The 26,417-nt window shown below is 36.0% G+C and overlaps 1 protein-coding gene across 2 annotated transcripts in view; it reads left to right on the forward strand.

Moving 5' to 3' along the window:
- Positions 1–26,417, forward strand: part of PDHX (pyruvate dehydrogenase complex component X) — a 68,753-nt gene that overhangs the window by 19,689 nt on the left and 22,647 nt on the right. For both annotated transcript variants that reach the window (XM_032488446.1, XM_006195041.3), the window contains exons 3-5: positions 11,181–11,281; positions 17,308–17,507; positions 20,275–20,373. In XM_032488446.1, coding sequence (XP_032344337.1) covers positions 11,181–11,281; positions 17,308–17,507; positions 20,275–20,373 — 400 coding nt within the window. The remainder of the gene's footprint in view (positions 1–11,180; positions 11,282–17,307; positions 17,508–20,274; positions 20,374–26,417) is intronic.

Here is a 26,417-nt window from a genome sequence, read left to right on the forward strand (position 1 = left end):
AGGACATCTGGAGTCTCTATATGTGATTCATTGGGCACAGATGTCATCTAGGCAGATGATGAGTGGGCCAATCTAGTGCTTATAAAATTGCATGTGGAGAGTTTGGGTGGTGGGCAGGAGTTCAGAGTCTGCCAGAGTTATTCTGTGATTCCAGGAGATGGAGCCATTCGTGGCCATGAGGACAAGTGTGGGGATTGGGCAGATCCCTAGACAAATGTGCTTGGGAGTTCAGGAGAAGGCCCTGGTTCTTTGATGGGGACTAGGGCACCAGGAAAGGCAACAAGACAGATACAGTATGGGCCTAACAGCAGGAGCTTGGGACTACGGATTGGACCAATATATAGGGTGGAAGGTATGGCTCATTGAGGCCGTCCAGATGACCATGACTGGTCCTTAATGTGCTGGATACCACGTCTGATTGGAAGCGTTACTCAATTCTGTTCCTTGGGAACATGTCTGAGTTTTGATATGTTTCCTTTTCTGCTTATGACTGGCATAGTAGTTGGAAAAGACCGGGCAGCACTGTAAGTAGTTGATCAGTAAATAGATCAATAGAGGGGAGGATAAACCAAGAACAGGAAATGTGTCAGGATTTGCAGATGAGGTACTGTTTGAGCTGGTCCTTATAGAATACATGGGCTTTAAAAAAGAGAGAGAGAGAGAAAGAAGGACATTCCAGGAAATGTAAACAATTTGCTAAAATCTTGGAAGTGAGATGTCGTGACATATATTTTGGCAGCCGCAGGTAATTCTGACTGCATTAAGGGCATAGTGGGTGTGGGATTAGGTAGGTTACAGGAAGGATCTCGAATATCAAGGTGCAGTTTATCAGTGTGTGAGTGTCCTTATCCTAAAGCCAAGAAATATCCACATTCCTGGTATAGGGAGTGGGTTTTATGTGCTTTCTTGAGGTTTGCAGTGAATGGAACAGGCCCTAAGAGCACTGCAGTATCAAGAGCTAACTATAGGCAGTTTAATTAGCTGCCTTCACCTGCTCACATTTGAAAAACCAACCCTGAGGACTTCTACTCAGTATGACCATCTAAACAGATGTGGTCAGGATTCTGCTCACTTCTGGATAGAAAATTGTAAGACAGATCTTTTAGATGTAAGTTGAGCTTCTGCATTTAACATAAGAAAGAGGAATCACCAAATGTCAGCAGTACCCAGAGTGGTGAGTGGGAGTTGACCACATGCCCCACTGGACCTGAGCTGGAAAGATAGAATAACTAAAACTGAGAAACAGGTTTTTTTGGGGGAGGAGGTGGGGAAAGCAAGAATTAGGTTCAGGTTTGGATATGGTAAAGTTTGAGACGCTTATTAGATATTCAAGGGAAGGTGTTCAGTAGACGGTTGAATTGAAGTTCAGGAGTGAAGTCTGAGGTAGAAATTTGAGAGTCATCAGCAAGCATATGAATGGCATTTAATACCGTATGCTAACAGACAAATGTATTTGTTTGACTTGGAATAAAAATGCCTACTCCCTTGAAAATGTTCCCATAGGACTCTCCTCATGAGGATTTGGGGTTCAAATTTATAGTATTTGCATTTTCTGGGACCCCACAGATAGAGGTAAAACAGTCCTGGGCTGATAATTTTCCTGGGTTACTTGGCAGAAGCCATTATTCTGGAAATAATAATAAACAGTCTCTAATCCAAGCCACACAAGATTCCCAGATAAAGTCCCAGTTACCACGAATTCACAATTCCAAATTTAATAATGCACATGGAAGCTGTCTTTTAGGAGCAAAAGTCACGAGGCGTAACAAGCAGCAGGATTAGGCCTCCAAGAATTTCAGTTAATTGGAATTGCTAGATACATACAAATGAATGTTTGAAATGACGAAACATGTAAGAGAAGGAATTGAAAATATGGAAAAAGGCAAACACTAAAGTCCAGGCAGATTTTAAAAGGACAAATAGAACTTCTAGGATGAAAAACAATCTCTAAAATTAGAAAATGAAAAAATTCAAGGTTGGGTTAAAGTATGATTAGACGTGACCAAAGAATTCGTAAACTGCAGTCCAGCCTGAAAAAATTAGCTTGAATGCAGCAGAGATAAAGCAGTAGGAAATATAAAAGAAAAGTTGAGATATGAAGAATAAAATGAGAATCAATCATCCACTAACCCAATAGGAGGAATTCCAGAAGGAGAAAAAAGAGAATGAGCAAGAGGTAGTATTGAAAGAAAGAAATGGCAGAGAATTTTCTAGAAGTTGAGAAAGTCATGTCATGTAAGTGAAGGAGCCAGTGCTTCATTAGGAGGCATTTTGAACAATCGGCTCTGCATGGCTGCTGCCATCTTTCAAAATAATTATCAGTGTCTAAGAAAGTTTCACCTTTATAAATAATGCAGTCAATTGGAATCTATTTTTGAGTTTCTTTTTCCTAATGTGATGAATCACAGAGCTTTGGCTATTTCCATATTCAGTATGACGGAGTGTTGGTGTCATTAAATAATGATTCAGACACAGAACAGCCTTTTAGGGTTATTATAAAAAGATTAAATTTCTTCACACTTTGAGACCTGATAGACAAGTAGATAAGGATTCTTTGGATCACATTTATCTCTCAGACCTCTAGTTCACTGGCAGTCAGCTAAGTTACTCACACCCAGTAGAAGGTGGAGAGTATGATGAAGAGCCAGGAGATAAATGGTTTCATCATTCTGTTCTTTTTCCTTTTGATTACATGTGCTATTTTCATATAGAACAAGCCAGGGTGTACTTCACGCCCCTGGAGCGTGTCTCCCTGAGGGTTGCTCTTAAAATTCTGTGTTCCGCCAACTGAGGAGAAATGTTTGTTTACCAGGACACATAAATAATTGAGAGCAGTCTTAGTCCTTGGTTCTCCATAATTCATTGGCTTCTTTTTTAAGTTCATCACTTTTGTGATTTAATTGTGATTCTTTTGGAGCATAATTTACTTTTCTTTAACATTTATGTACTGTACACATGGGTGTGACTATATATCTTTAAGTATGTTTGGTGCTTGATATATTTATAGTAACTTGGTTCAGTCATTATGTACTAAAAACTTTTATATTCTGCAAGAAAAATTTTATGTATCTTTTTTTCTTATTAGCTATGTTTTAAAAAATTTTATCTTGAGATCTTTATTGTAGGGTCACTTATTTGAAACAATGAGTTTAGACCTTCAGTCGTTGAGGATTGAAATTTTTTATGAAAAATAGTATTGTATCTATAAGAACCTATTTTTATGCTAAAGCTAATAATCTGATAACCTTTAGTAGATAGTTTGTTTTTACAAACTTTTAAGATTTCTTGAAAATCTGAGACTCTGTAATTCACAACTGTTACTAATGTTGTATGTATGTGTGTGTGTGTGTGTGCATGTGTTGTAAGCCAAGGCGATCGATAAGGGTGCAATGGAAAGAACTCTGGCCTACGTTTGTCCTTTGGGGTTCCCCCTCTGTCGTGAAATATCTGGGAGTGAGTTGAACTAGATGAGATCTAAGATATATCCTTGGCTTTAGAACTCAATGCTAACTCAATTTCATTTTCTTTTTTGAAGTCATGATGTTGATTCACAACCTCCTCAGGAGCTCCCGGGTGCGATCTGAGATCAGCCTCATACATGGAGGGTAGGGGGAGATGGAAGAAAGAGGCAGGCCGCTCCAGATTGGTAGGTGGCAGCTTTACTAAAAAGGGCACTTTCGTGTGAGGCTTGCCTTAGGCCGTCAGAAGACAAGTAGATCTCCACACTGCCTGCCAGAACTGGACTCAGGCATGTACACTGGCCAGATGGTCTCAGCACCGCGGAACTAATCCCAAGGCTGTGTCCATGGGCCACTTCTCACCCTGGGAAGGCAGGCAGAATGCACATCCAAGGAAAAGAGGGGCTGAAGGACCTCCAGTGGCCCTTGTCCAGCCCACGAGTTAGCTAGTGGTCATGTCCCTCCCTCATCACACAGAAACATGCAATAATACAGCATATAAATGATTCCTTTGTTGATCTAATGAATGTTGGAAAAAGTAGTTTTATAATGAATATTTGAATACTTGATTTCAGTCTGAGGATTAAGTAAAGAATATGCATCATTAAGTTAGTAGAGAAAACAAAAGTGCTAGATAACACGTAGCAATTCCCAAATCTCTTGAAAGGTAAATTGAGCTGTAATTCCACACATTTAGTACACATTTGTTATTTAGGGGCGGGAGTGCAGTGTGCTTCGGATATTTTTAGTTTAAAGTGGATATAGTTTATTTTTTCATCAGTTGTAAGGTCAAGTCTGTTAAAATAACAAGAAGGAAGAAAATGTTCTTGTTCCTCCCTTTTGTGAGAGAATATTTGAGGGTATGAAAAACATTGTGTTCTTTCTTGAGATATTTGAGAGCGTATCCTGAAACACTGGAACAAAACTAGCCTGAGATAGTTACATGAGGTCTTGGCCACATCCTGTCTGGAGCACACGTAGAACTTGCCTCACCTGCTGCTCCCGCAGAGCCTGTCTTTTCATGTGGGCTTTCCTTCTGTCGTGTGACTGGGAATTCTGAATATCTCAGTTTGTGTGTAAATCTTAGACTGTGTCTGACTAATCTAATACAGAGGGTAAAATTCAGAAATAAAACTGTCTTGAAGGAATTTAGCACTACTTGAATTGTCATCGCTAGGTGCCACTAGAGTTAAATGGGTCTCTGGCTTCTACTCTAGATGGAACTTTCATTTCTGTTATTTCTGGGGGTTTGTATAGGTTTGTGGGGCTAAAATGGAAAACTTTTGAAATGTGCATTTCACAAATGACATCAGTGTTTTTCACTATTTTAACAGCTTTACTGAGGTATAATCTACACAGTGTAACATTCACCTATTTTGGTGCACAATTCAGTGATTTTTAATAAATATATAGAGTTAATGCAGTTATCACCAAAATCCAACTTTAGAACATTTCTATCACCCCAAAAAGACCCCTAGTGCTTAAGTGTAGTCACTTGCCTTCTCCTATCCCTACCCTGATCTGTTTTCCATCTCTAAAATTTTCCTTTTCTGGGCATTCCATATAGATAGAATCATGTAACATGAAGTCTTTTGTGCCTGGCTTCTTTGATTTTGTAGTTTATCCATGTTGCAGCATGTACCAGCAGTTCATTCCTTTTATTGTTGAATAGCATTCCATCATTATGCTTTTTTACATTTATTGTTAATATTTCTATTATGTCAGAACTGTAGAATTGGTGAGTAGAATTACAGATTACAGTATCATTCAGTAGAACTTTCTTTGGTGGTGGAAATGTTCTGTGTCTGCACTGTCCAGCATGGTAACCACTAGCCACGTGTGTGTTGAGTACTGGAAATGGGCAGTGCAGTAAAATGTAAGAGCCAGAAGGCTGTAAGAGAGGTTAACGTTGCCTTGCAGTTTCCTTCTCAAACCACTACTCTTGCCTTCGGCCCTCAGGGCAGGACTTCAGATGGCCTGGGAACCAGGTTGCCTGCAGTCTTAGACCATATGAGAAATATCTTTTGGTGTGTGATGGTGAAGAGTTGGCAGACACCACGTAGGGGCCCCGTCTCTGTCTTCCCCTTTGCCGTGAGCATGACTGGATGGGATCCACATTGCCTGCTCGTTTGTACTCTTCCTCTGTCAGACTAGGAACTTCTTGGAGCAGGTCTGTCTTATTCTGTTATTATTTTTGCCATAGGGTCTTGCACAGTGGCATTCACATAGGGGCAGCTAGTAAATATTTATTGAGGAAACAACTGAATTATTTTTGTCTCTAATCATGGTTGTCATTATGGTTCAACTTAGCACTAAGAAGAGGTTTTTCTGTAATACTCATGTAGGTGTGACTTCCTTGGTCTTACAGAGAACTAGCTCTTCCCCGCCACTACCACCACCTTTTAAACGAAGACTTTTATTCTTAATTTTGGCAGAACCAAATTATTTTGTGAAAGTCATAGAATGTGTTTAGTTAATGAACATCACCATTAACTATGTTTGATCAAGACTATACTTCGTGCCCAGACTTTAAGAGAGAAAGGGAAGCCTCTGTGTGCTCCAGTCCTCAGCTGGCAGCTGCCCATCTGGACAAAGGAACAGGATGATGATGCTGCTGGCTTCGGTGCTGGGGAGCGGCCCCCGGGCGGGCCTCTGCTCTGGCCCCTCCTGGGGCCCGCACTCTCGCTCCGGGCCCGCTCCACCTCGGCTGCTGACACGCACCACGAGGAGATGGCGCAGGCACGCGCAGGAACACGACAAGGCTGCCATCTCCTTCTCCAACCAGTCAGCCATCAACGTGGCAGCGGGACCGTCTGTCACCTCACGCCAGCCATGGTGCTCTACCCTAGTTTCTCAGTCTTCCCCCTCCCCCCCGACTCCGAACTCGTGGACAGAACCGTGTCTTACTGTTGTGTTTATACCCAGTGCTTACTTATAAATGCCTTGTATACTGTTTGTTCAGTGATCTATTTGAAATGACAGAGTATGGCGTGGGGAGCTAGAATGAGCCTTGGTTCTTAATGGTTATTAATAACGTGTCTCATTTTCAATCTAAAGGTGTTATGAAGTGTTATTTGAAGAGATGTGTGAAGAGTGAACAGTTCCATGATTTTTTATAGTAGGTGGACATTTAAAACTTCCCTTAGAGTCAGAGAGATTAAGTAAGTTGGTCAAGACAACTACTAAGTGTCAGAGCTTGGAATAAACTTGTTTCTGAGTTGGCATAGCTTCTTAAAACTACTCTGCCTTGTAGCTTTTCCAAATTCTAACACTAAATTGTTGACCAAGGCTGAAACAGTATGTTTGGAATCTCCATGGCTTATTATTTATCTCCAAGTTTTTCTTTGGCCTTCATATTATGTTTGATTATTGATAGATAGACCCTTGGTTTTGTGATATTAGGGGTAACGTGCCTTACATAGTAATTCGATGTTTTAAACCTTGCTGTAATTCCTGGGGAAAGTTCACCACACAATAGATGTTTTTCTCTATGTTTCTTTACCGTTTATCTCTCAGCATTCTCATACAGCTAATATATATGTCTATGTCATGTGAATATGTATACATATAATTAAAATAAAAAAGGAACAGGATACCTGAGTTTTAAATGTTAGAAACATGCTACAAATGAAATGTTAGAATTGAAAGAAACATAAAAGGCAGTTTGATGTATACCTTGTGAGGAGATGAAGAGTTGTGAAATTCCAATTTCTTTCTGAAGTGTTTTAATCTCAAACTCGTGTATAAGGTACTAGCTGGGGTCCTGGGGAATGAGATAGAATGTAAAACATTTAAGGCATGTCTTATTCCTACTGGGAAGAAGCTCATAGTCCAATAAATAGAGGGAAACCAATTTTTTTTAAGCAAGTAATAGTGGTAACCTAACATTTCATAGTGTAATTTGTGATTCATTTTGAATTAATTGCAGCTACTTTAGGAATTCAGGAATAGGAACAAAATCATCTAGGTTCATCTGTGGCTGAGGTAGAATTTGCGAATGGTTCTTAAAAGGTGTTTGGAATTTGAAATAGGCAAGCACCAAGTGGTAAAAAAAAATCATTTTATTGTTTTCCTATGGCCAGAATTTCTTTTCTAGCTGTCTAGAAAAAGTATTTAATTGCAAGGTTGACTTGTTCAGTTGTTTTTTTCCATGGTTACAGCAGAAACATATTAGGGTGTGATTCCTTTCCTTTTGAAATACAATCTGTCTTAATTACTTCTAAAACACCTGTCATACAAAGAAATATGTAAGATTATATAATCTGGCACTGTAGCTTTCTCTGTATGACAGATCAGTTTCCTTTTTGGGTCTGAATCTGGCTTACTTTACCAGCCTAATCCCTCATCACTTCTCTCAGATAGTATTAGCAGGATCCTCCGAAGTTTCCTGTTCTCTTGCCTCCAGGGCTTTGGGTATGTTGTGCCTTCTGCCTGGATCAGTTACCCCCTTTCCTTGATTGTCTCCTCTTCATCTTTTCAGGCTCAGATTAGATGTCATTTTTTTTTTTTTTTTAAGAAAGCCTTCTCTCACTTTCCAAAAACTAGATTAGATATTAGATACCCCTCTTGAGTGTTCCCATAGCATCCTGACCTCACCTAATCCCAAATTTCTAATTGATTTGTCACTAGATAGTAAAGAAACCTCTTGAGGTCAGAAATCTTAACTGTTTTTTTCTTCTGCTGCTGAATCCTCAGTGTCCTAATACATTTCAATACATACTGGTTGAGAAGGAAAATCCCTTTGGGGTTAGACCAAGCACCTTCTGTGTATTTGATAAATATCTAAAGATAAGTTTATTTCATTAAAATAGTTTACATTCGTGGTTGTGAACTGTTTAAACAGATAGAGTATAACCATCTATGTGAGAATCTTGGTATACGGTGAAGTAGTTTCAGTACAGGTAACTGTCAGAGCATATTTGTTTTCTTAGTGTTTTAGATTTTCCTTCATGTTCTTTTATTGAACGCACCTGTTATTGCTATACGAGCTATTTTTGGTGTGTTTGTGTGTCTCATTTTTCTCTTATTTTTTATTCTCTTTTTGTTTTAGGTCTGTCTCTTGTAAGCAACATTTACCCAGATTTTTTAAAAAATTCATTTTGATAATTTCTTGCTTTTAGTAGATGACTTTAATCCATTTATATTTATTGCAATTACTGATATGTTTGGACTTACTTCATCATTTTTGTTACTTTCTGTTTTTAATCCTTTGCTTTTTTCTTTCAATGTGTTTTCCCTCAATTGGACAATAGTTTTTGTTATTTTCTATGTTTTCTCTGCTTTTATGAATGCTGTAGGTCATATTTCCATTTTTATATTTTTTGGTGTACGCCATTAAGTTTTTAGGATACATATTTAATTATATTTTGCCAATAGTCTAGAATTATCCAGTATTTTTTTCCTCCTGTTTGTATCAAAGTTCTTAGCATGTTTTATCACCCAAAAATTCCCTTATCCATCTTATTTTTTGTTTTGCATTTGAATTGTAAACTTTTTTTAACCCCTCAAAATTGCCTTTTAAACGATTAATAGTTAACACCTTTATCAATTTCTGTGGTGACTTGTTTTTGTAGCCCATGGGTCCCCTCTGTGTCTACTTTTCTTTTTGATGAACTGCATTTTGTAATAGCTCATCAATAAGTTGTGCATTTTCTTAGCCTTTGTATGTCTAAAGAATACTTTTCCTTCATTCTTGAATGATGGTTTGGCTGCATATAAAATTCTAGACAGTTATTTTTCCTCAGCTTTTTGAAGATATTACTCCGTTGTCTTCTGACCTCTATTGCAGCTGCTGAGAAGTGTGCTCTCAGTCTGTCATTCCATTGAGGTAATCTATTTTTTTTCCCTCTGCTAGCTTTTAAGATTGTGTTTCTGTTGTTGATAGTTTGCAATTTCTGTACACTGTGTCTATAATGTGGAGTCATATTTATACAGTCTTATTACTCTTTTTTTCTGTTTAATTTTTTTAATTGAGGTAGTACCTGCACAGAGTGTAAGCTTAGTTAATGTCACATACACATATATCCAGGTTAAACCACCTAGTCAAGACACAGAATATTCTAGCAAGTTAGAAGACTCCATGTGCACCCTCCTAGTCAGTACACTATGGATAGCCACGTTCTAAACACATTCAGTAGTCTTTCATTTTGAAGATACATATCTCTTTTCAGTTCTGGGAAATTCTCAGCAGTTATCTCTTTATGTATTGTTTCTTCACCTTTCTCTCCTCTCTTTTCCCTTGGAATTTCATTGGACAAACACTGAGCCTCAATCTATGTTCCTTCACTGCTCTTGCTATTTTTTATCTTTTTGTCTGCCTATGTTAAGTTCCAGTTAGTTCACTGATGCTACCTTTACTTACTAAATCATTTTTTCACTATGGCCAGTGTAGGTATATCCTATTGATTGTTTCTTTTTATTTCATTCACTGTATTTTTCATTTCCAAGGTTTCTAATTAGTTTTTTTCCTTTTCTACTTGATAGTGTTTTATTTCTGTACATTATTTTTTTAATCTCTTGTTCTTGTGATGGATCTTACACCTTCATTTCTATTTCTGAACATCCTTTGAGATACTTATTTTAAAATCTTTGGTGGATTGCACTAAATAGATTGCATCTGAAATGAATTTCTGTGCCAATTACTGATTTTTGTTGTTTCCTTTCTTAGCATTAAATTTCTTCATGTTTTGGAACTTTGTTTTGCAATTTACTTTTGAGTAGAATGTTTATGTTTTAGTTTCGATGTCTTTCCACCTGTCTTCTGAGTCACCCTTTCCCCTACCCCGCCAATCTAGGGATTTTGCTATTGGTATGGGGGATATTGGCAGATGTAGTAATGAAACTAGAGGGTGGCTTGGCTCTGTTCCTGGTACTGAGGTAGTGTTTTGTTCTCTACCTTCTTAGACCCGCTGTTCTGATTCAAAGCCATAGTTCTAGTCAAAGGTTTTCACTGCCTGTTTTATCAGCCTACTATTATGGGTAGAGAAACCCTGGTGCAGCCCTGGCTTTAAGCAGAGAATCTGATTTGAGTCCCCTGCTTCAGCACACCACTTTTAGTTCCCTTTACTCCAGAGGAAACCACTGATTCACCCTTGCTCCCCACACCCTGCTTTTAGATCCAGAAACAAGCAAGTCAGATCCTACTCAGCATATTTGAGTATCCGTACTGTTTCTGTTGCACAGATATGTTTCTTATTTGACCTTAGCTGTGTCTTTGATTTTTTTTCTCTCTTTATGCTTAATATGCTTTATTCATTTATGCTCTGTGGTACCAACAGGGTTTCTGAACTCACCTCCAGTGTTAACCCAAAAGTACTATTAATTGTAAAACTATTTTCTTAAGGAATAATTGTCAAAATGTATTAAAAAGGAAGGAATGTGGGCTCTGGAATTGATTTGTTCAGAAGAAGATATACATTCCTTGCTATTGTTTATAAAATATGATTTCATTTTTGATACTTGCTCGGTAATCTTTGTAATCACTTTTTGTTGTAACAATTTATTTCCATTATAGAGCTTTTGGAAAATACAACAAAGCATACATATATACACACATAATAACACACACACAATAGGAGAATTACTTGTAATTCCACAGCCCAGAAATAGCTACTGAATAGTTTGGTATTTATTATTCATCTTTTACACACTTTACACATGCCAACTCACGTAACTAATGTTCTTAACTTAAAAAAACAAAACAAACCCAGTCTTGTTTTATAGGTGAAGCAGTGAGTGCTGGAGATGCCTTATGTGAAATAGAGACCGACAAAGCTGTGGTTACCTTAGATGCAAGTGATGATGGCATCTTGGCCAAAATAGTGGTAAGTTTTTGATTGTCTTCAACAGGATGGAGATTTCTTAAATGTAAAGTTCCTTAAAATCAAGTTCCTTTTTTATTTTTACCTTTTTGTTTATAGCGTTGTATTATCTCTACATAATACGTTTCAAATTCGGATGTTTAAAATATTTTAGTGTTAAGGTCCAGTAGTAGCCAGTGATGATCAAACAACATAGAACTATTTCAACCATGATGAAAGTACTCGGTATTTTGGGTTCCCTAATGGAAAATGAGAAGCATTCTGGCCTGAGGGATGAGAGAAGGCTATTTGAGGTGGAATTCAAAGACAAAGAAGTTAATAGTTTAAGGCTTAGAGCTTTACGATATTAATAGCCATGTTAAAACACATTGTTGAAAATACTTCTTTGGAGGAAATATGAATGGGAGGCTAAAATTTCTGTACCTTTATTAACTGGGAAAATATAAATATTCATACCAAAAATAATTTCTTTCACTAATTTATGCAGCATTTTGAAAAAGATTGTTTGAATTACCATATGTAACAAACTCAGCTACATTTTATTGTGTGTGCTTTTGGCAAACTGTGTTTTTGGCCCTAGTTCTGGATTGTTTGGCTATGAAAGTCTTCCGGAATTGATCGCCTTTTCCACTCAGCAGCTTAGTAATGCGTTTCAAATTACTAACGATGTCATAGGTCAGTAGTGCCTATTCATCTGGCCCCAAAAGCTCTGAAAACGTGTTGCGGGGGGTTGATGATAGCAGGCTTTAGCAGCACAAATAGCTGTTTCCTTGCCAGACTGTGTGTGTGTGTGTGTGTGTGTAGTCTAGAGCTTTGTCGCTTTATTATTGCTTCACATGTGTTTTGGATAATAGGAATGGGAGTATATGCATGTTACAATGTGTGCAATTTTATGGGGGACAATTATGGAGGAAAAAATTACGGTTGTATTACTGGTGGGGTTTTTTCTTTTTTTTGTTTTTAGCCTTTCACTACACTCCATTCCTAACCGCCCCACTAGCAAACTATGCTTTGTCTTTCATTGTGGAATAATTCTCAAATTAGCACATATAAGGAAATGATTTTTATAGGAATACATATAGGAGATTCTTACTTTCAAATCAAGGAGTTGAATAATTGAGCTTATTCATGGGCAAATGATGATATAAAACTCTAGCTTTTAGTTGCCCACATTTTTGAAAGATTGAATTATAATCTACTTCACTCCAAAGGGATTTATTTCCATAGTCTTTGAGAAGTTTTAGTATTCTGCCCCCTCCACAATTTTATACCCTTCTTTGTACTCACTCATAATTTTTACATCTGAATTCCATTTTAAATATAAAATAATAATTATTATTACATTTAAATTAGAACCAGAAAAAAGCTAAGAAGCTCTTAATAATGTTAATAAAGAATAATTGCTGTCAGTGTAGATAATTTTATGATTTATTTCCAGTTTAGTTCAGTTAATGGGAGCATTATTAAATTCTCATTTAATCACTAGTAAATTGTCCTGCAGAAACCTTAAATTATTATGTATATATCAGTTCATAAGTTTAGTCTTAAACTTATTCATCAAATTGAACAGCAGGTGTTTTAAATGATAAAGTAATAAAATTGAATATTAGGATGACATTTTTGAATTTATTAGAAATTGTCTAGTTTGGCATCAGACGTATTTAAGGTTACTATATGATTTGTCATGCAAGTCAGGATTCTTTTCAGGATAAAAGGGTGTAGGATCCTGTGATTATTTATAATTTTTTAAATTTTAGTTTATTGACTGGCAATACTTTCATTAATAGATATTTATTTTATTGGTAAGCCATTACTCTTCAAAACAATTTTCAAAAGTAGAAATCTTCTGAAACCTAACATCCATTAATATTAAAACAGATTTTTAAAAAACCTTTTATTTATTATCTAAATATTACAGAAACAACAGACCATAATTCTTCTTGGCATTATTCCTATTATTCAACCAATTTCTTAGCTATATCTCACTCCAATACTGTGGCACTGGTGTTTTCTAAAGAATGGATTTTTTTCAATATGGTTTTATTTTATTGTAGGATTCTACTCCCCCCATTTTTTAAAAAATTAAATTGCCTGTAATCTCCTTCAAAGTTGCATTTTATCATTTAAAAGTTGAATGGTTGAAATTTGAAGTATTCCACTAAATGGGAGATATTCTCAATTCTAATTTTTTCATATTGAAATGGGTAAATGACATACTGAGATAGTAAATGAGTCTAGGTTCCCTGTGAAATAAAAGCTAACTCATTTGTAATCTTCTCTATTATCTTTTTTAAGCTTCTTTTAAAAAACAGTAGCACTATTTTGAGTTGCTATATGGTAATTTTGATCATGTGAATGTAATTTACAGATTTGGTACTGATCATATGGAATGCTGTCTCTAGTGTAAAACTGCATTTGAATCCTGGCTTTACTAGCCTTGTGATCTTGAGCAAGCTATTTAACCTTTCTGTGCCTCAGTTTCTTTATCTGTAAATGAAAATAGTAATAGCACTTACTTCGTAAGATTATTAAGAGAATTAAATGAGTTAATACTGTGCTTGAACAGTGCCTGGCACTTGAATGCCAGACAAGCTGGTATTCAAGGACTTAATGAATGTTTCTTCTCCCCTCTGCATTTTAGCTTGTCATTGATTTGTTTTCTGATTCATTGTTTCTCATGTGTCTTCATTTTAAATCAGAATTCATTGTGTGTATAAGTTAAATATATATTAGAGAATAAAAATAATTTAAAACTGTAAAATGATTCAAACCATGATGAAAAATCTTTCCTAAGTTTTCAAACCAACCAAGTCAGTCTCCACTAACCATTGTGCATGCTCCTTCAGCGCTCGCTTAGCAGCTCTCAAACTGTTCTGTTTTAAAGAAGAAAAATAGTTAAATAATTGTTCAACTTATTGATTATGTTTAAATGTTAGAATGAATACAGTATTTGCCAGCACCTCTAATGGAGTGGACCCCTTCACATAATTTCTCTGTTGGGAAATACTGCTGTAGATATTTTGTGTCTTCACATCAGCATCTCATACCCTTGGGTACACTGATGAACTCACTGGGGGCTTTAGTTAGCACATCTGCAGGTGACTCATTCCAGCTTATGGGTTGCCTTGGGTATAGAGACCTTATACTAGGGTGAGGGCCTCCGGACAGAATTTAGACTCTATATGTGTCTTATTGAGGAATAGTTTGTCACAGGTCTTACCACCTCAGTGACTCCCATGTTCTAGTGCTGCCAGCCTCACGCTGGGCCTTTAGGTATGACTTTCCAGCCAACGGAGGACACTTCTCTGTAGTTCAGCCTTCATCCACATTGAGTATATTTTTCGTTTTAAAAATAACTTGGAGGAAAACACCACCACGATCATAATAATCCTAATACTACCTTCCCCACTTATGTAGTAGTTACTGGATGTCTGGTATTGTTCTAAGTAACATATATAACTCATTTATTCCTTATAACAACTCTGTGAAGTAGCCACTATTACTGTTTCTATTTTACAGATGAAGAAATAGGCATGGTGAGATAGAGAAACCTCACTCAGGTCACATAACTAGTAAGTAGCAGAGCCAGCCCTGAAAGCCAGGGGATCTATAGAACACCGGGAGGGAAGGCTGGTGCTTTAAAGGAGAAAGACTTACTCAGTTTAAAGAGAAACCAGAGTATAAAATGGCATACTCCAGATCCAATATTTGAGCATTAATGAGCTGTTTTAGCAGAGCTAACTGTAAAACCCCTGCAGTTAATATTTGAGAAATCAGTGACATAAGAGTAGGAGAGTTTTGATCAAGTAAGTCAAGTCCCTGGGAAGACCTGGGCCTTCAAGGTGTCATCACGCTCCAGGTGAAGGCGTGGAGCAGAGCGCCCGCACTGCTCACTCAGAGGGAGCGGGACAGCTCACTGGGTCCCTAAACACAGTTTTGAAAAGAGCATTATTTATTCTTCTGTTACTAAATCTACACCAATTTTAAATATTTTTGACCACAACATAGGCAAATGTCTACAGGAAACTAGCACACCTCTAAAAGATCTCTTATTGTATTAAGGGAATAGAAACAGAGAATGATCTTAAATTCATATGGTGGTTTTAAAGGCTTTAAATGGAACTAAATGAGTCATTATTTTCTTTTAACTTCTGTTAATATGTTGAAGTTGTGTGGTAGTATATTATTGTTCATCGTATTTGGGTTTCATGGTTCATGGTATCCTGTTTTATGGAAAAAATGAGAGTAAAGATAACAGTTATTTGATATTTAGATATAGTAAAAATTGAAATGATACTAAATGCTCATTATTGCCCACTTGTGCAGGTGTCAGTAGGTAGGGTGTATGTGGTATCATTGATGTGATGTATTGTAGTAAATGAAACAGAGGGTGAGGTATCAATTTCAGATTCAGTATAGTATCTGATGCAGATTTCAGAAACCTATTGATATAGTTTAAAATAAAACTTCCTTTTTTTTAAGAGAATGCTTTTTATTTTAGTGATGTTCTTTGCACTTGGATATTGATACTATTTCTAGTTCAGTTTTGATAGGAATTAACATCAGATAGACTTCGTATCATTTCATAATTTTTTCTTTTTTTTAAGAAAACTGGTCATTTTTGTGATTTTTAGTTAGCAGTTCATAAGCAGGTAATTAGGTGTTTTTATAAGAAGAAAAACTGTTAACCTATTGATAATCTTGACTCACCTTTTTGACATAGTAAAGAAAAATGACAAGTCCACAGAAGTAAAACCTTTTTAGGATGTGACACACAACTAAACAAATTGGTTTTGGGTTGTTTAGCATTTTTCCACAGCTTGCAATTCATTAAACATCCTTATTTGGTTTTATATACTCATTTCTTACGTGTATTTTGCTTTCTCGGAGCATTGTTCCTGTTCTCCATCAGTAATTAGTAAACCTAGAAAGCTTCCTAACTCTCAGAACTTATGCTATATTATTTAAAGAATACTGCACATACTAAGCATCAAAATTAGTGTTACTCAGAAATGTCAAGCCCATTTTAGGAGTTACACTTGTTTACTTATAATTACTGTATTAGAGTCTGCAGTCTCATTCTGTTATTCATTAAATTATATCTCTAACGAACCATATTTAAACTAATTGAAAGGAAATAATAGAAAATTTTAAAGGAATGACGTTTTCTTCCAGTACTGAACGTATATTGTCACCTGAAACTTCCCTAGGGACTTCTTTTAATAAGTAAATAAGAGTCAGACCTTTCTTTATAAATTAATTCTGCTGAAATGCTTAAAATATATCTTGAGTTTAAAAAAATCATCTTCAATTTTATTTATGCTTTTAATTGGCATTATCTATGAAAAAGTAGTTAGCTGAGACACCATCATGTTTCTGATGTGCTTATAGAAAATTCATGAGGTTTTATTTTATACTCAAGGTTTTGCAGATATACATAAGGGAAAAATTAAATATAGAGAAACACAGAAAGTACACTTAACATTATTAACCAGAATAGTTATCCAGTTCTATCCATACAATGGAATATTCTTTTTTTCCAAAGACTAAATGTACTGAAAAGATTTTCCTTTAAATTAATTTTAGTAAATATGACTAATTTGGAGGAGTTAATCCCTTATGAGGTCTTGGAATTTCTAAGTCATTGCGTGGCAACTGTCTGGGGAAGACAGAAAATTAAGATACGTAACTGCAGTCTCCTTTGTTGGATCTGTATTGATTGACATCCAAAGGAAGATGGTAATGGTAGCTCTTACATATTTGAAGCCTGTCAGAAAAGGAGAGATTCTAAATTTTTTTTTTAAATTTCAGAGGGTAGCATTAGTAACAGGGAGGGGGAGAGTTGTGAAGGAAGAGGTAAGTTGGGGAAGGTAGATGAGGAACATGGAAGGAGCAAGCAGGCTGGCCTGGTAGATTTTAGCTCACATTAAGAGATATTTCTAATCAGTACAGAATTAGCCAGGGTATAAACTACTTCATGAAATCATGAGCCTTTCTATCCCCGCAATTATTTTCTTTTTAAAATATAGGTTGAAGAAGGATCTAAAAATATACGGCTAGGTTCACTAATTGGTTTGCTAGTTGAAGAAGGAGAAGATTGGAAACATGTTGAAATTCCCAAAGACATAGGTCCTCCGTCACCAGCTTCAGAACCATCAGTGCCTCGCCCCTCACCAGAACCACAGGTTTCTACGCCTGTCCAAAAGGAACACACACCGGGGAAACTGCAGTGAGTATGCTTATTTGAATGATGTGAAAAAAAGTTGCAGCCAGTTTAGGGTATTTTAATCATTATCCTATATTTAAAAAAAATCTTTGTCCATTAAGTAGGAAGTTACTGATCTCCCCCTTTTGCTCTTAGGAAACTCAGGTCAAGGAGTGATTATTTTACCACTGTTGTTTATTCCGCAGACAAATAGTATTGAATACCTACTATGTTCCAGGTACTATGAAGACCCTGAACACCCAGTAGAGAGCAAAGCAAACAGTCTGTGTCCACATTGAGCTTGAATGAGGTTTTAGGATGCCAAAGTGGAATTCAGTGCACTAAACTTCATATTGTGTTCCCATTCATGATGTCCTGATTACTGTGAGGTGAATTCCAAGTTCAAATGTATAGCTGATATAAAATGGAATTAGGATTTTAACATGCATTCCTTTTCTAACTACCCTGCATTTGAGTTTCTGACACAGGTTGGAGCTCAGTTTTATCCAGTTGTTCTGTAACAACACAGATGTTTAGTAAATGTCATTTTACTTTAGCTTTCCATAGCTTTAATTGGTGGGCTCTGAAAATGCTAAGAAGTTTTATTTATTTATTTTAATACTCTTTATAATTATGCATGAAATTACTTTTTTTTTTGTAAAAGGAAGTTCTTTGTAGAAAAAATGTCCTATTAAGAATGCTTGTGAAATGCAGACCCTTTCGCTTTTTTATTTTTTCCTTTCATTCACCATTGTCAGTTCTCAGAAAAAATTCCCAGTGTGTTTGAAGTACTGACTTTTAACTTTCCATTACCAGGAGAGAGGGTATAGCTCAGTGGTAGAGTGCATGCGTGAGGTCCTGGGTTCAATCTCCAGTATTACCATTAAAATAAATAAATAAATAAATAAATTTCCATTACCACACACAGGGTTTCTGACTCCATTGGCTTGACTCCTATTTCTTTTCTTTCTTTCTTTTTTTTTTTTTTTTCATTTACCATGAAAATCACAGGGTAGGCTCACGGGTGTTTTGTACTTACTCTCTTTTCCCCTTTGTAGAGGTAATGGTGTGCACTCTTGTCATTCTGCTAAGCTCCATCATTAGAAACTTACATAGGTCTGAGGCCCCACGGTGCAGCTTAAAAACCAGCTGACCTGTGAACCTGCACAGTGTTGGCCCATACAGTGATTTAAAAATTTTTTTTTCAGTTGGTTGGTTACTAGCTAATTTTACGTAAAAATCTAAAACGTTAAGTTTCTCTTGGGAAATCTGAAGATTTGGTACCACTGAGTGCATATTAGCTAGAGTCGTTTCCCTGAAACGCAGCAAGTGCCACATTTGTTCCTCTCCATTTCTGACTTACGAACTTCTGGATCCAGTCCATTTTACTCATTTTCTTTATCTGACTGTGTAGTTGTTTGTGTTTGCTGCTTGGCCTAAAGGTCTTAATTGACGCATAGACACTAGTCATGTGACCTTTGGTGTGCCTCAGTTTCCTTGTCTATACTATCAGCATAACTCTCTTCTGGAGTATATATAAAGTAAAAGTGCTTTCATGTAGATACTAAGGACTTCAGAAAATATATGAAGGATATAATTAATCAAGAACAAAACAAAGAACCCAATTTAAATGGGCAGAGGACTCAAATGTTCATTTCTTCCAAACAAGATGTGCACATGGTCAATAAGTACACAGAAAGATGTTCAACATTAATAATCACTAGGGGGCTGAAAAACCAGAATGAGATATTACTTCACACTAACTAGAATGGCTATCAAAAAACAGAAAACCCCCCCAAAAAACAAAATAGCAAGTGTTGATAAGGATATAGGGAAATTAGACTTGTGTGCACTGTTGGAGGGAGTGTAAAATGGTGCAGTCACCCTGGAAAATAGTATTGCAGCCCCTCAAAATATTAAAAATAGAATTACCATATGAGCTAGCAATTCCTCTTCTGGATATATACTCAAAAGAATTGAAAGCAAGGATTTGAATATTTCTTCACTTAGTATACCCATGTTCATAGCAGCATTATTCACAATTGCCAATAGATGGAAACATCCCACATGTCCAAAATATGCTATATATATACACAATGGAATGTTACTCAGTTTTAAAAAGGAAAGAAATGCTGACACACATTATAGCATGGATGAACCTTAATGATACGCTAGGTAAAATAAGACAATCACAAAAGGACAAATAATGTATGATTTCACATATATGAGTTACCTAGAGTAGTCAGGTTGGTAAGGACAGAGAGGAATGATGGTTGCCAGGGGCTGGTGGGAGGGAGGAATGGGGAGTTATTGTTTAATTGGTACAGAGTTTCATTCTGAGAGAATGACAAAGTTCTGGAGATGGGTGGTGGTGATGGTTGCACAACATTGTAATTGTACTTACTGCCACTCAGTTATAATACCTAAAAATGCTTAAGATGGTAAATTTTACATATATTTTACTGTAGTAGGAAATACATGAAGGGACAATATAGTTTTTTTATTGGTGAATGTGATAATGAGTCAAAATAGCTCTCTCCCTGTGAATATGTGTTCTTATTAAAAGAATATTTTGAAATAGTAACTAGTTAAATTTGTATGAAAATTCTTTGATGGTAAAATAAACCAGATTAGTACAGATTATCTTGACTGTGACTGTCTGTGGGCGTCATTGCAGGTTTATTATAAGTTTTTATTGTTCTAATTATCAGCAAAACTGTTGACATTTAGATCTGTTTGAATCAAATATAAGTATTAATTGGTTCCTTTAATCTTCATGTTTTCTTCTTAGGTTCCGTTTAAGTCCAGCTGCCCGTAATATTCTGGAAAAACACGCACTGGATGCTAACCAGGGCACAGCCACTGGCCCTCGAGGGATATTCACTAAGGAGTATGTGTGTGCTTTTTGTAATAACCGATTCCGTTATTTATCATGGTCATCCTTTTTCTGAAAGCATTTAAAGAAGGGTTTATTCAGTGTTAGGATTTAAAAGAAAGTGCACTGTTCTTTTGTACTTTTAATTGGTTTTGTCAGTATAAAATTGTATTTTATGCAAGAGTTGTTTTCTGAATAATTATAGCGTTACTGAAAAACAGTTCTAATTTGATGACTAAGCCAGAACCTTAGAAATGGTGATAAATGGGGAAAATTAGAGTGCGAAATGGTGAAGCTTTATATTTTAAGTTCGTATGAGATAATCATGCAATCACATTTAAATTCCTGAAACATGTGCATATACTTTAAGAAAAAATTTCATTATTGTCCATTTGGATTTTGTTCACGTATATGATCAAAGCAATTTCCATATGCAGTTGGGTCTCATTTTAGATTTTCTTTTCTATTCCGTTGATCAGTCTATCCATGAGTAAGTATCTCACTTTTTTAGTACCATACTCCTAATTAGAAATATTTTATAGTGAGCTTTAAAATCTGATAGAGCTATCCTTGCTCTTCTTTTTCGGTAAACCAGTTTTCTTGGTTTATTCTTATTTTATTATTCTTCCAAATGAATTTTAAACAATTTGCCTAGCCCCACGGTCAGGGTTGGGTAGGAGAACTATGGTATTTTTATTGGGATTGTATTACATTTTAAATTAACTTAGGGAGAACTGACATCTTTATGATGTTGAATCTTCCTATTCAAGAACACTGTCTTTCCATTTGTTTAAATTTTGTGGCTTGCAAGAATATATTAAAACAGATGGCCCCTGCTATATTGAAACTTAATCTAGTGGGGAAGACAAAGATTAATCAAACAGGCCTGTGAACTAACATGAAATTGCTCAGGTGGTGCGTGCCACAGTTTCTATTAGAGTAATACTACGTTTTCACATGAAATTAACGTTTTAAAGCAATATCCTTATTCACTGTTTAATATTGATAAGAAGTGATCAGTAATTTTGGCTAAAATTTTTACAAGTTGAGATAGAGCAAAGGTTGTGAAATTATTAAATGGCAGTGCTAGACTAGATGACTCTTCTTTCTTTTTACTGGGCTATTTAACACTTCACTGAGGCCATTGATTTATTGTTGGCCATTTCTTATAACAAAAGCAATACAGCTTTAATTCTTAAATATTCTCATTTATCTGTATTACAGCCTTACTGATTTGTTAATCAACCACGTGTGTGTGGTTTTCTTAAACACATACTGTGAAGTTTGTGCCATGGTTACATGTTGGAAATCAGCTGTCTGTCCCCTAGCTGAAGAGCAGCATCATAGAGAATGTATTTTTTGTTTAAGGACTTAAAAGTTTCACTTAACCATAAGAAATTAAAATGAAGAATCCTGATAGGCAGTTAAGTCTAGTTTTCTCCCCACATTAATCCTTATTTAGTATCTGCTACTTGTACCTTTATTTTGTTAATCTTCCACCAGTCTCTACTGTAGTAAAAGTGTCTGTAAAAATGGAATGAAACAACTTTCTTCATAACATGGTAGACTTAACCTACTATATCTAAAGGATAGATAAAGAGTCTATGCTTAATTCATTAATCGTTAAAAATTTGGTGAAATGTAAAATAATCATAGATGTACCTTAGAAAGATCAATTTTGTAAATTTGTGAAAGATAAATTAGAGGAGAAATAAGACTTGAGTAAATAGAGAAATTAATAGGCTCATAAAGTAATCCCAGTAAGAGATAATGAATCCTTGAGTGTGGGTGGGAATGTGAAAGGGAGATTACTGATGGAGACAGCATTATAAAGATAGAGTCCAGAAGCCTGTAAAGGATAGAATGTGGAGCGTGGACCAGGAGAGCAACAAGTCAAGGAATGAATGTGGGATTCTGGTCCAGGGGATGACATTTTGGCACCATAAATAGAAATGAGGGATATGGGAAAGCATTTGTCTCAATGGAATAACCAGTGTGTTTGGTCTGAAATTTATTGTTAGTGCTGACGAGCTGGATTCCAGATACCAGCCTCAGTGAGGTGAAGATGCATCTCGGGAGATAGTTTGGGACTAGAGAGGTAGGTTTGATAGATAATAAAGTGATAGTTATAATTGGGATCATAAATAGGTAAACTTTTTAGAAGGCAAAACTTCCTGGATATCTCGGAGATGGATAGAAGTCAAGGAAGAAGGGTCTGAGAAAAGGCTCTTGAAGTTGATGACTAGTGACCTTTTGGAGGGCAGTTCAGTGGTGTGACAGCAGTGGGATACAGAATTAGAGTTTTCATCCTGTCTGCTTTCTCTTTCCATATGTGCTTAATACATATGTGATGAACAAATGTCTTTTTAAACCGGGGTTGAACGTTATCATAGTAATCTGACATTTCCTAAGGAGGACAGACGAGTGTTAGCTCGTTGGATACCCTAGGGAAGCACTATTAAAGAGTTACGTGTTTAATATTTTTGCCATCTTTTTTCTGTTACCAAGTCCTTTCCCTGTCCTTATTCTTTAGCTCCCTACCATGAGAGAGTCAACCTTTGGTCTTCAAAATATGACATATTGCAAAAGATTTTATGAGAAAAATGGATTCTTAAAGCATGTGTTATTGAGAATTTTTGCTTTGTATACTACTGAAAATGCCTATGTTTTAAGTTAAACACTGAGATGAGCTTTGGGAAAAATGTCCTGATGTCATCTATAAAAATGTAATCTGCTAAGACTGACAAATTGCAGGCTTTGGCATAAACTCCTCAAATACCTTCACACACATTCTTGAAATACTGAAAGTGCAGGTATGATAGAAAAGTCAATTACAGCTGCTGAAGAGGTGCCACTCACCCATTGTATTTATGAAGGAAATTGCAAGTGTCACGGTTGCTATTTTAATGTTGCATTAAAGCAAACATATCACTAAGAATATACATTATGCAAAAGTATACAGACTTTACTTTCCCTGTACATGTAACTATTTTAAGAAAACGTGCTGGGGACACCGTTGGAGGCAGAACACGCTTAGATTCTTTGCCTGCAGCCTAACTTCTTTGGTATACTTAACATCTTAAATCATAATTGTGGCTAATGTTTGTGTTCATATCACAGCATCGCAAATGTAGTAGGCGTGACCGTAGTCATATCTAGTATGTTGTCAGTGATACTTCTCTTTATAACTAACCCATAGGCACATCCAAATGAATTACGAGACCTGGTAGAGTAGGTTCTACAGTAAGTGAATGATCAAAGCATCCTCTGCCATTCTGCAGAAGGGTATGGTGGATCAGTTTTTCTTTTAATTTTTATAGCTTTTGATGTCCACCTAATTCTTCAAGCTTAGGCTGCTTAATTATTTAATGGACAGTAATCATTAAAGTCACTCTCTGCATTACAGAAACTAAATTGTTGGCTGTTATTAAACAATAATTAATATTTTTACTTTATGGAGGTATGTAAGTGTAAAATCAGCAATGAAAGCTTACTGTGACTGGCCAGAATTTATTTTCTTCTTACTCATTTATGATTAATGACTCCTCCTTACTTTAACGGTTGAACCCAAAGTGCCTTTTTCTTGATAAAATAGTAATAGTTATGCTGATAGTAAAATTAAAATGTCTTTATTTAGTGTGACCAACCTTTTTATTTAAGTAGACATATTCAGGCATCATTTTAGATATTTTAGTCTCCTCAAGTGTTCATTGTTTGTTTTTAGCTGATTACTGAGGGTACACTAGTGACCTCTATATAAGGAAATCAATGTGTTTTGGATATGCCATTCTGATGCTAAATGTTAATTTAAAACCCAGATTAATAATAGATTTTGTTAGAAAGAGGTATTTAATTACCTTATATAATGAAGAGGGACTAGTCTTTTTAGGGTGTGACTGGTAAGAGCTCTTAAAAGCTAAATCTCTTTTCTTGAAGGCATTTTTCTGAATCACTAAAAGGCCTTATTTTATATCAGTGCTCACACTTTTATCTGTGTGGCCAGGGCTTTGGTTCATGACGTAAATTCCCAGGGATTATATTGCAGTCATTTACTTCACATGTAAGTGTCATCACAGTTAGCTGGAAATGGTGCTTTGGGTTATAAATATCATAAGTAAATTAAAAATTAACTTCCAATGGAGGTAAGCTTATTGTCAGAATCCTTCACAGTACTTAAGCTCATTCCCTGGGATGCTCGGTCTTTCTGTCATCATTGCCATGTTGTGGCTCATCCTGGGAGAACCAGCAACACCTCCATTATGTTCCTGTCACTTTTTGTGTGATGGGTGAAGGGCCTTTGTCAGGAGGTCCTATTTTTAGCTACATTAGATTAAGTAGATAACATTTCTTCATTCAATCCCAGAATTGCTGTTAATCTGAGATACACTTACTTAATTCTGTTCTGGCCTGTTCTTATGAGAAAAAGTTATCCTGACTGTCTTAGTTTATATTTAATTTACATACTTTGTACATAGGTATTATTAGAAAGATAGCAGGAAATACAGTGGCTTTAGGGTTGGCCATACCTGGCTTTGGTCCCAGCCCTGGGACTTCATCTTTTAACCTTCTCCGTCTTGTTCACTGCACTTCTCACTTCTTCCACACTCTGGCTTTCCTTCTGTTCTTAGAACCCCTAATTCTCTCCCTAAAAACATGGTTTTCCCAGCTGTTCTTGAGACTTGTTCCTTCATGTCATTCCACAGAAATACTACTTCTTCAGGCCTTCCCTGACCATCCTGTTTTAAAATAACACCTCCTCTCACCCATGATTCTCAGTCTCATTACTCTGCTTTATTTTCTTCATAGCACATCGCCATCTATTCATTTGTTGACTTGATTAATCTATAGGATTGGTCTCACCTCCCAGAGGCCTCCTTCAGGTCTTTGCTGTGTGGTCATCTCCGTAGGCAGTTCATAAATGCCTTTTGCTTCTCCAGTGCAAGCAAGAGAATCTTTCTCCATTCATATTTCTTTCAGGAATTCCCTGTTCCTTTTAAAGAGCTTATCTGCTGTGTCTGACCCTTTCAGCATAGTTTGCCTTTTGATTAACTCAATATTAATTGATTTTGGGCCATAATTATGTCTGCAAAATCCATCACCTTTGTCATGTAATGTAACCTAATCATGGAAATGACATCCATCATAGTCACAGGCCCACCCACACTCAAGAGGGATTATATTGGTTATATACACAGGAACAGGAATACTGGGGCCATCTCAGAATTCTGCCTACCATGTGATCATACCAAATCATTATCTAGGTTTAAGAAATTTTAAAAATATAATTTGCCTTTAGATTTGTGTCACCCTGAAGTTGTTTTTAGATTATATAAAACTTTTTTATTTAAAAAATTTTAGATTTGAGACATTTTTAATGTAAAACATTTTTCAAAGTGCTTTTGAACTGTCAGATTAAATTTTTCGAAAAAGCTGTTTTGTTTGAAAAAATATATCACTTTATACCCACTGTAACCTAGAATGGATTGAGAGCTTGACAGACTAGTCTAATTATATCCTTTTAATAAACAAAGACACCTTTGTTTTGCAGAGTAATGCAAAGGCAAGTCAGTTACTCATTAATGATGTTACTGAGTTACTAAATGATGCTGTGGGTTAGATTTATTACATTAGATTGTGTTCATAGCATTTGAGCAGAATTTTAAATGATATGATTTCCTGGCCGTAAACAAGCTGATTTACACTAGAATAAACAATGTTTTAGTAAATATCCTAATGAAAATCATAGGTACAATAAACTTGACGCTTTCTGAATGCAATGTGAAAATTATTTCACAAGTACAAAGAATGAAGGTATGGTTTAATTTATGAATTGCTCATCTACCAAAAGACACCTTCCCTCCCAGAAAAAAGGACTGATTTGCCTTTTGAAAATAACCGTCTACACCAGATACTCTGATAAAATTGTATTTGTTGTTTGGTTTTTAAAATACGCAAATTTGTAGCCATTGGACAAATATGAATCAGTAGAACAGATAAGAATCAAGATTTTCTTGGGTAGCTCAAATAATTCATTTTGCATTATAGCCTTGACATCCGTA

This window comes from Camelus ferus, chromosome 10, assembly GCF_009834535.1.
Source record: "Camelus ferus isolate YT-003-E chromosome 10, BCGSAC_Cfer_1.0, whole genome shotgun sequence".
NCBI lineage: Eukaryota > Metazoa > Chordata > Mammalia > Artiodactyla > Camelidae > Camelus > Camelus ferus.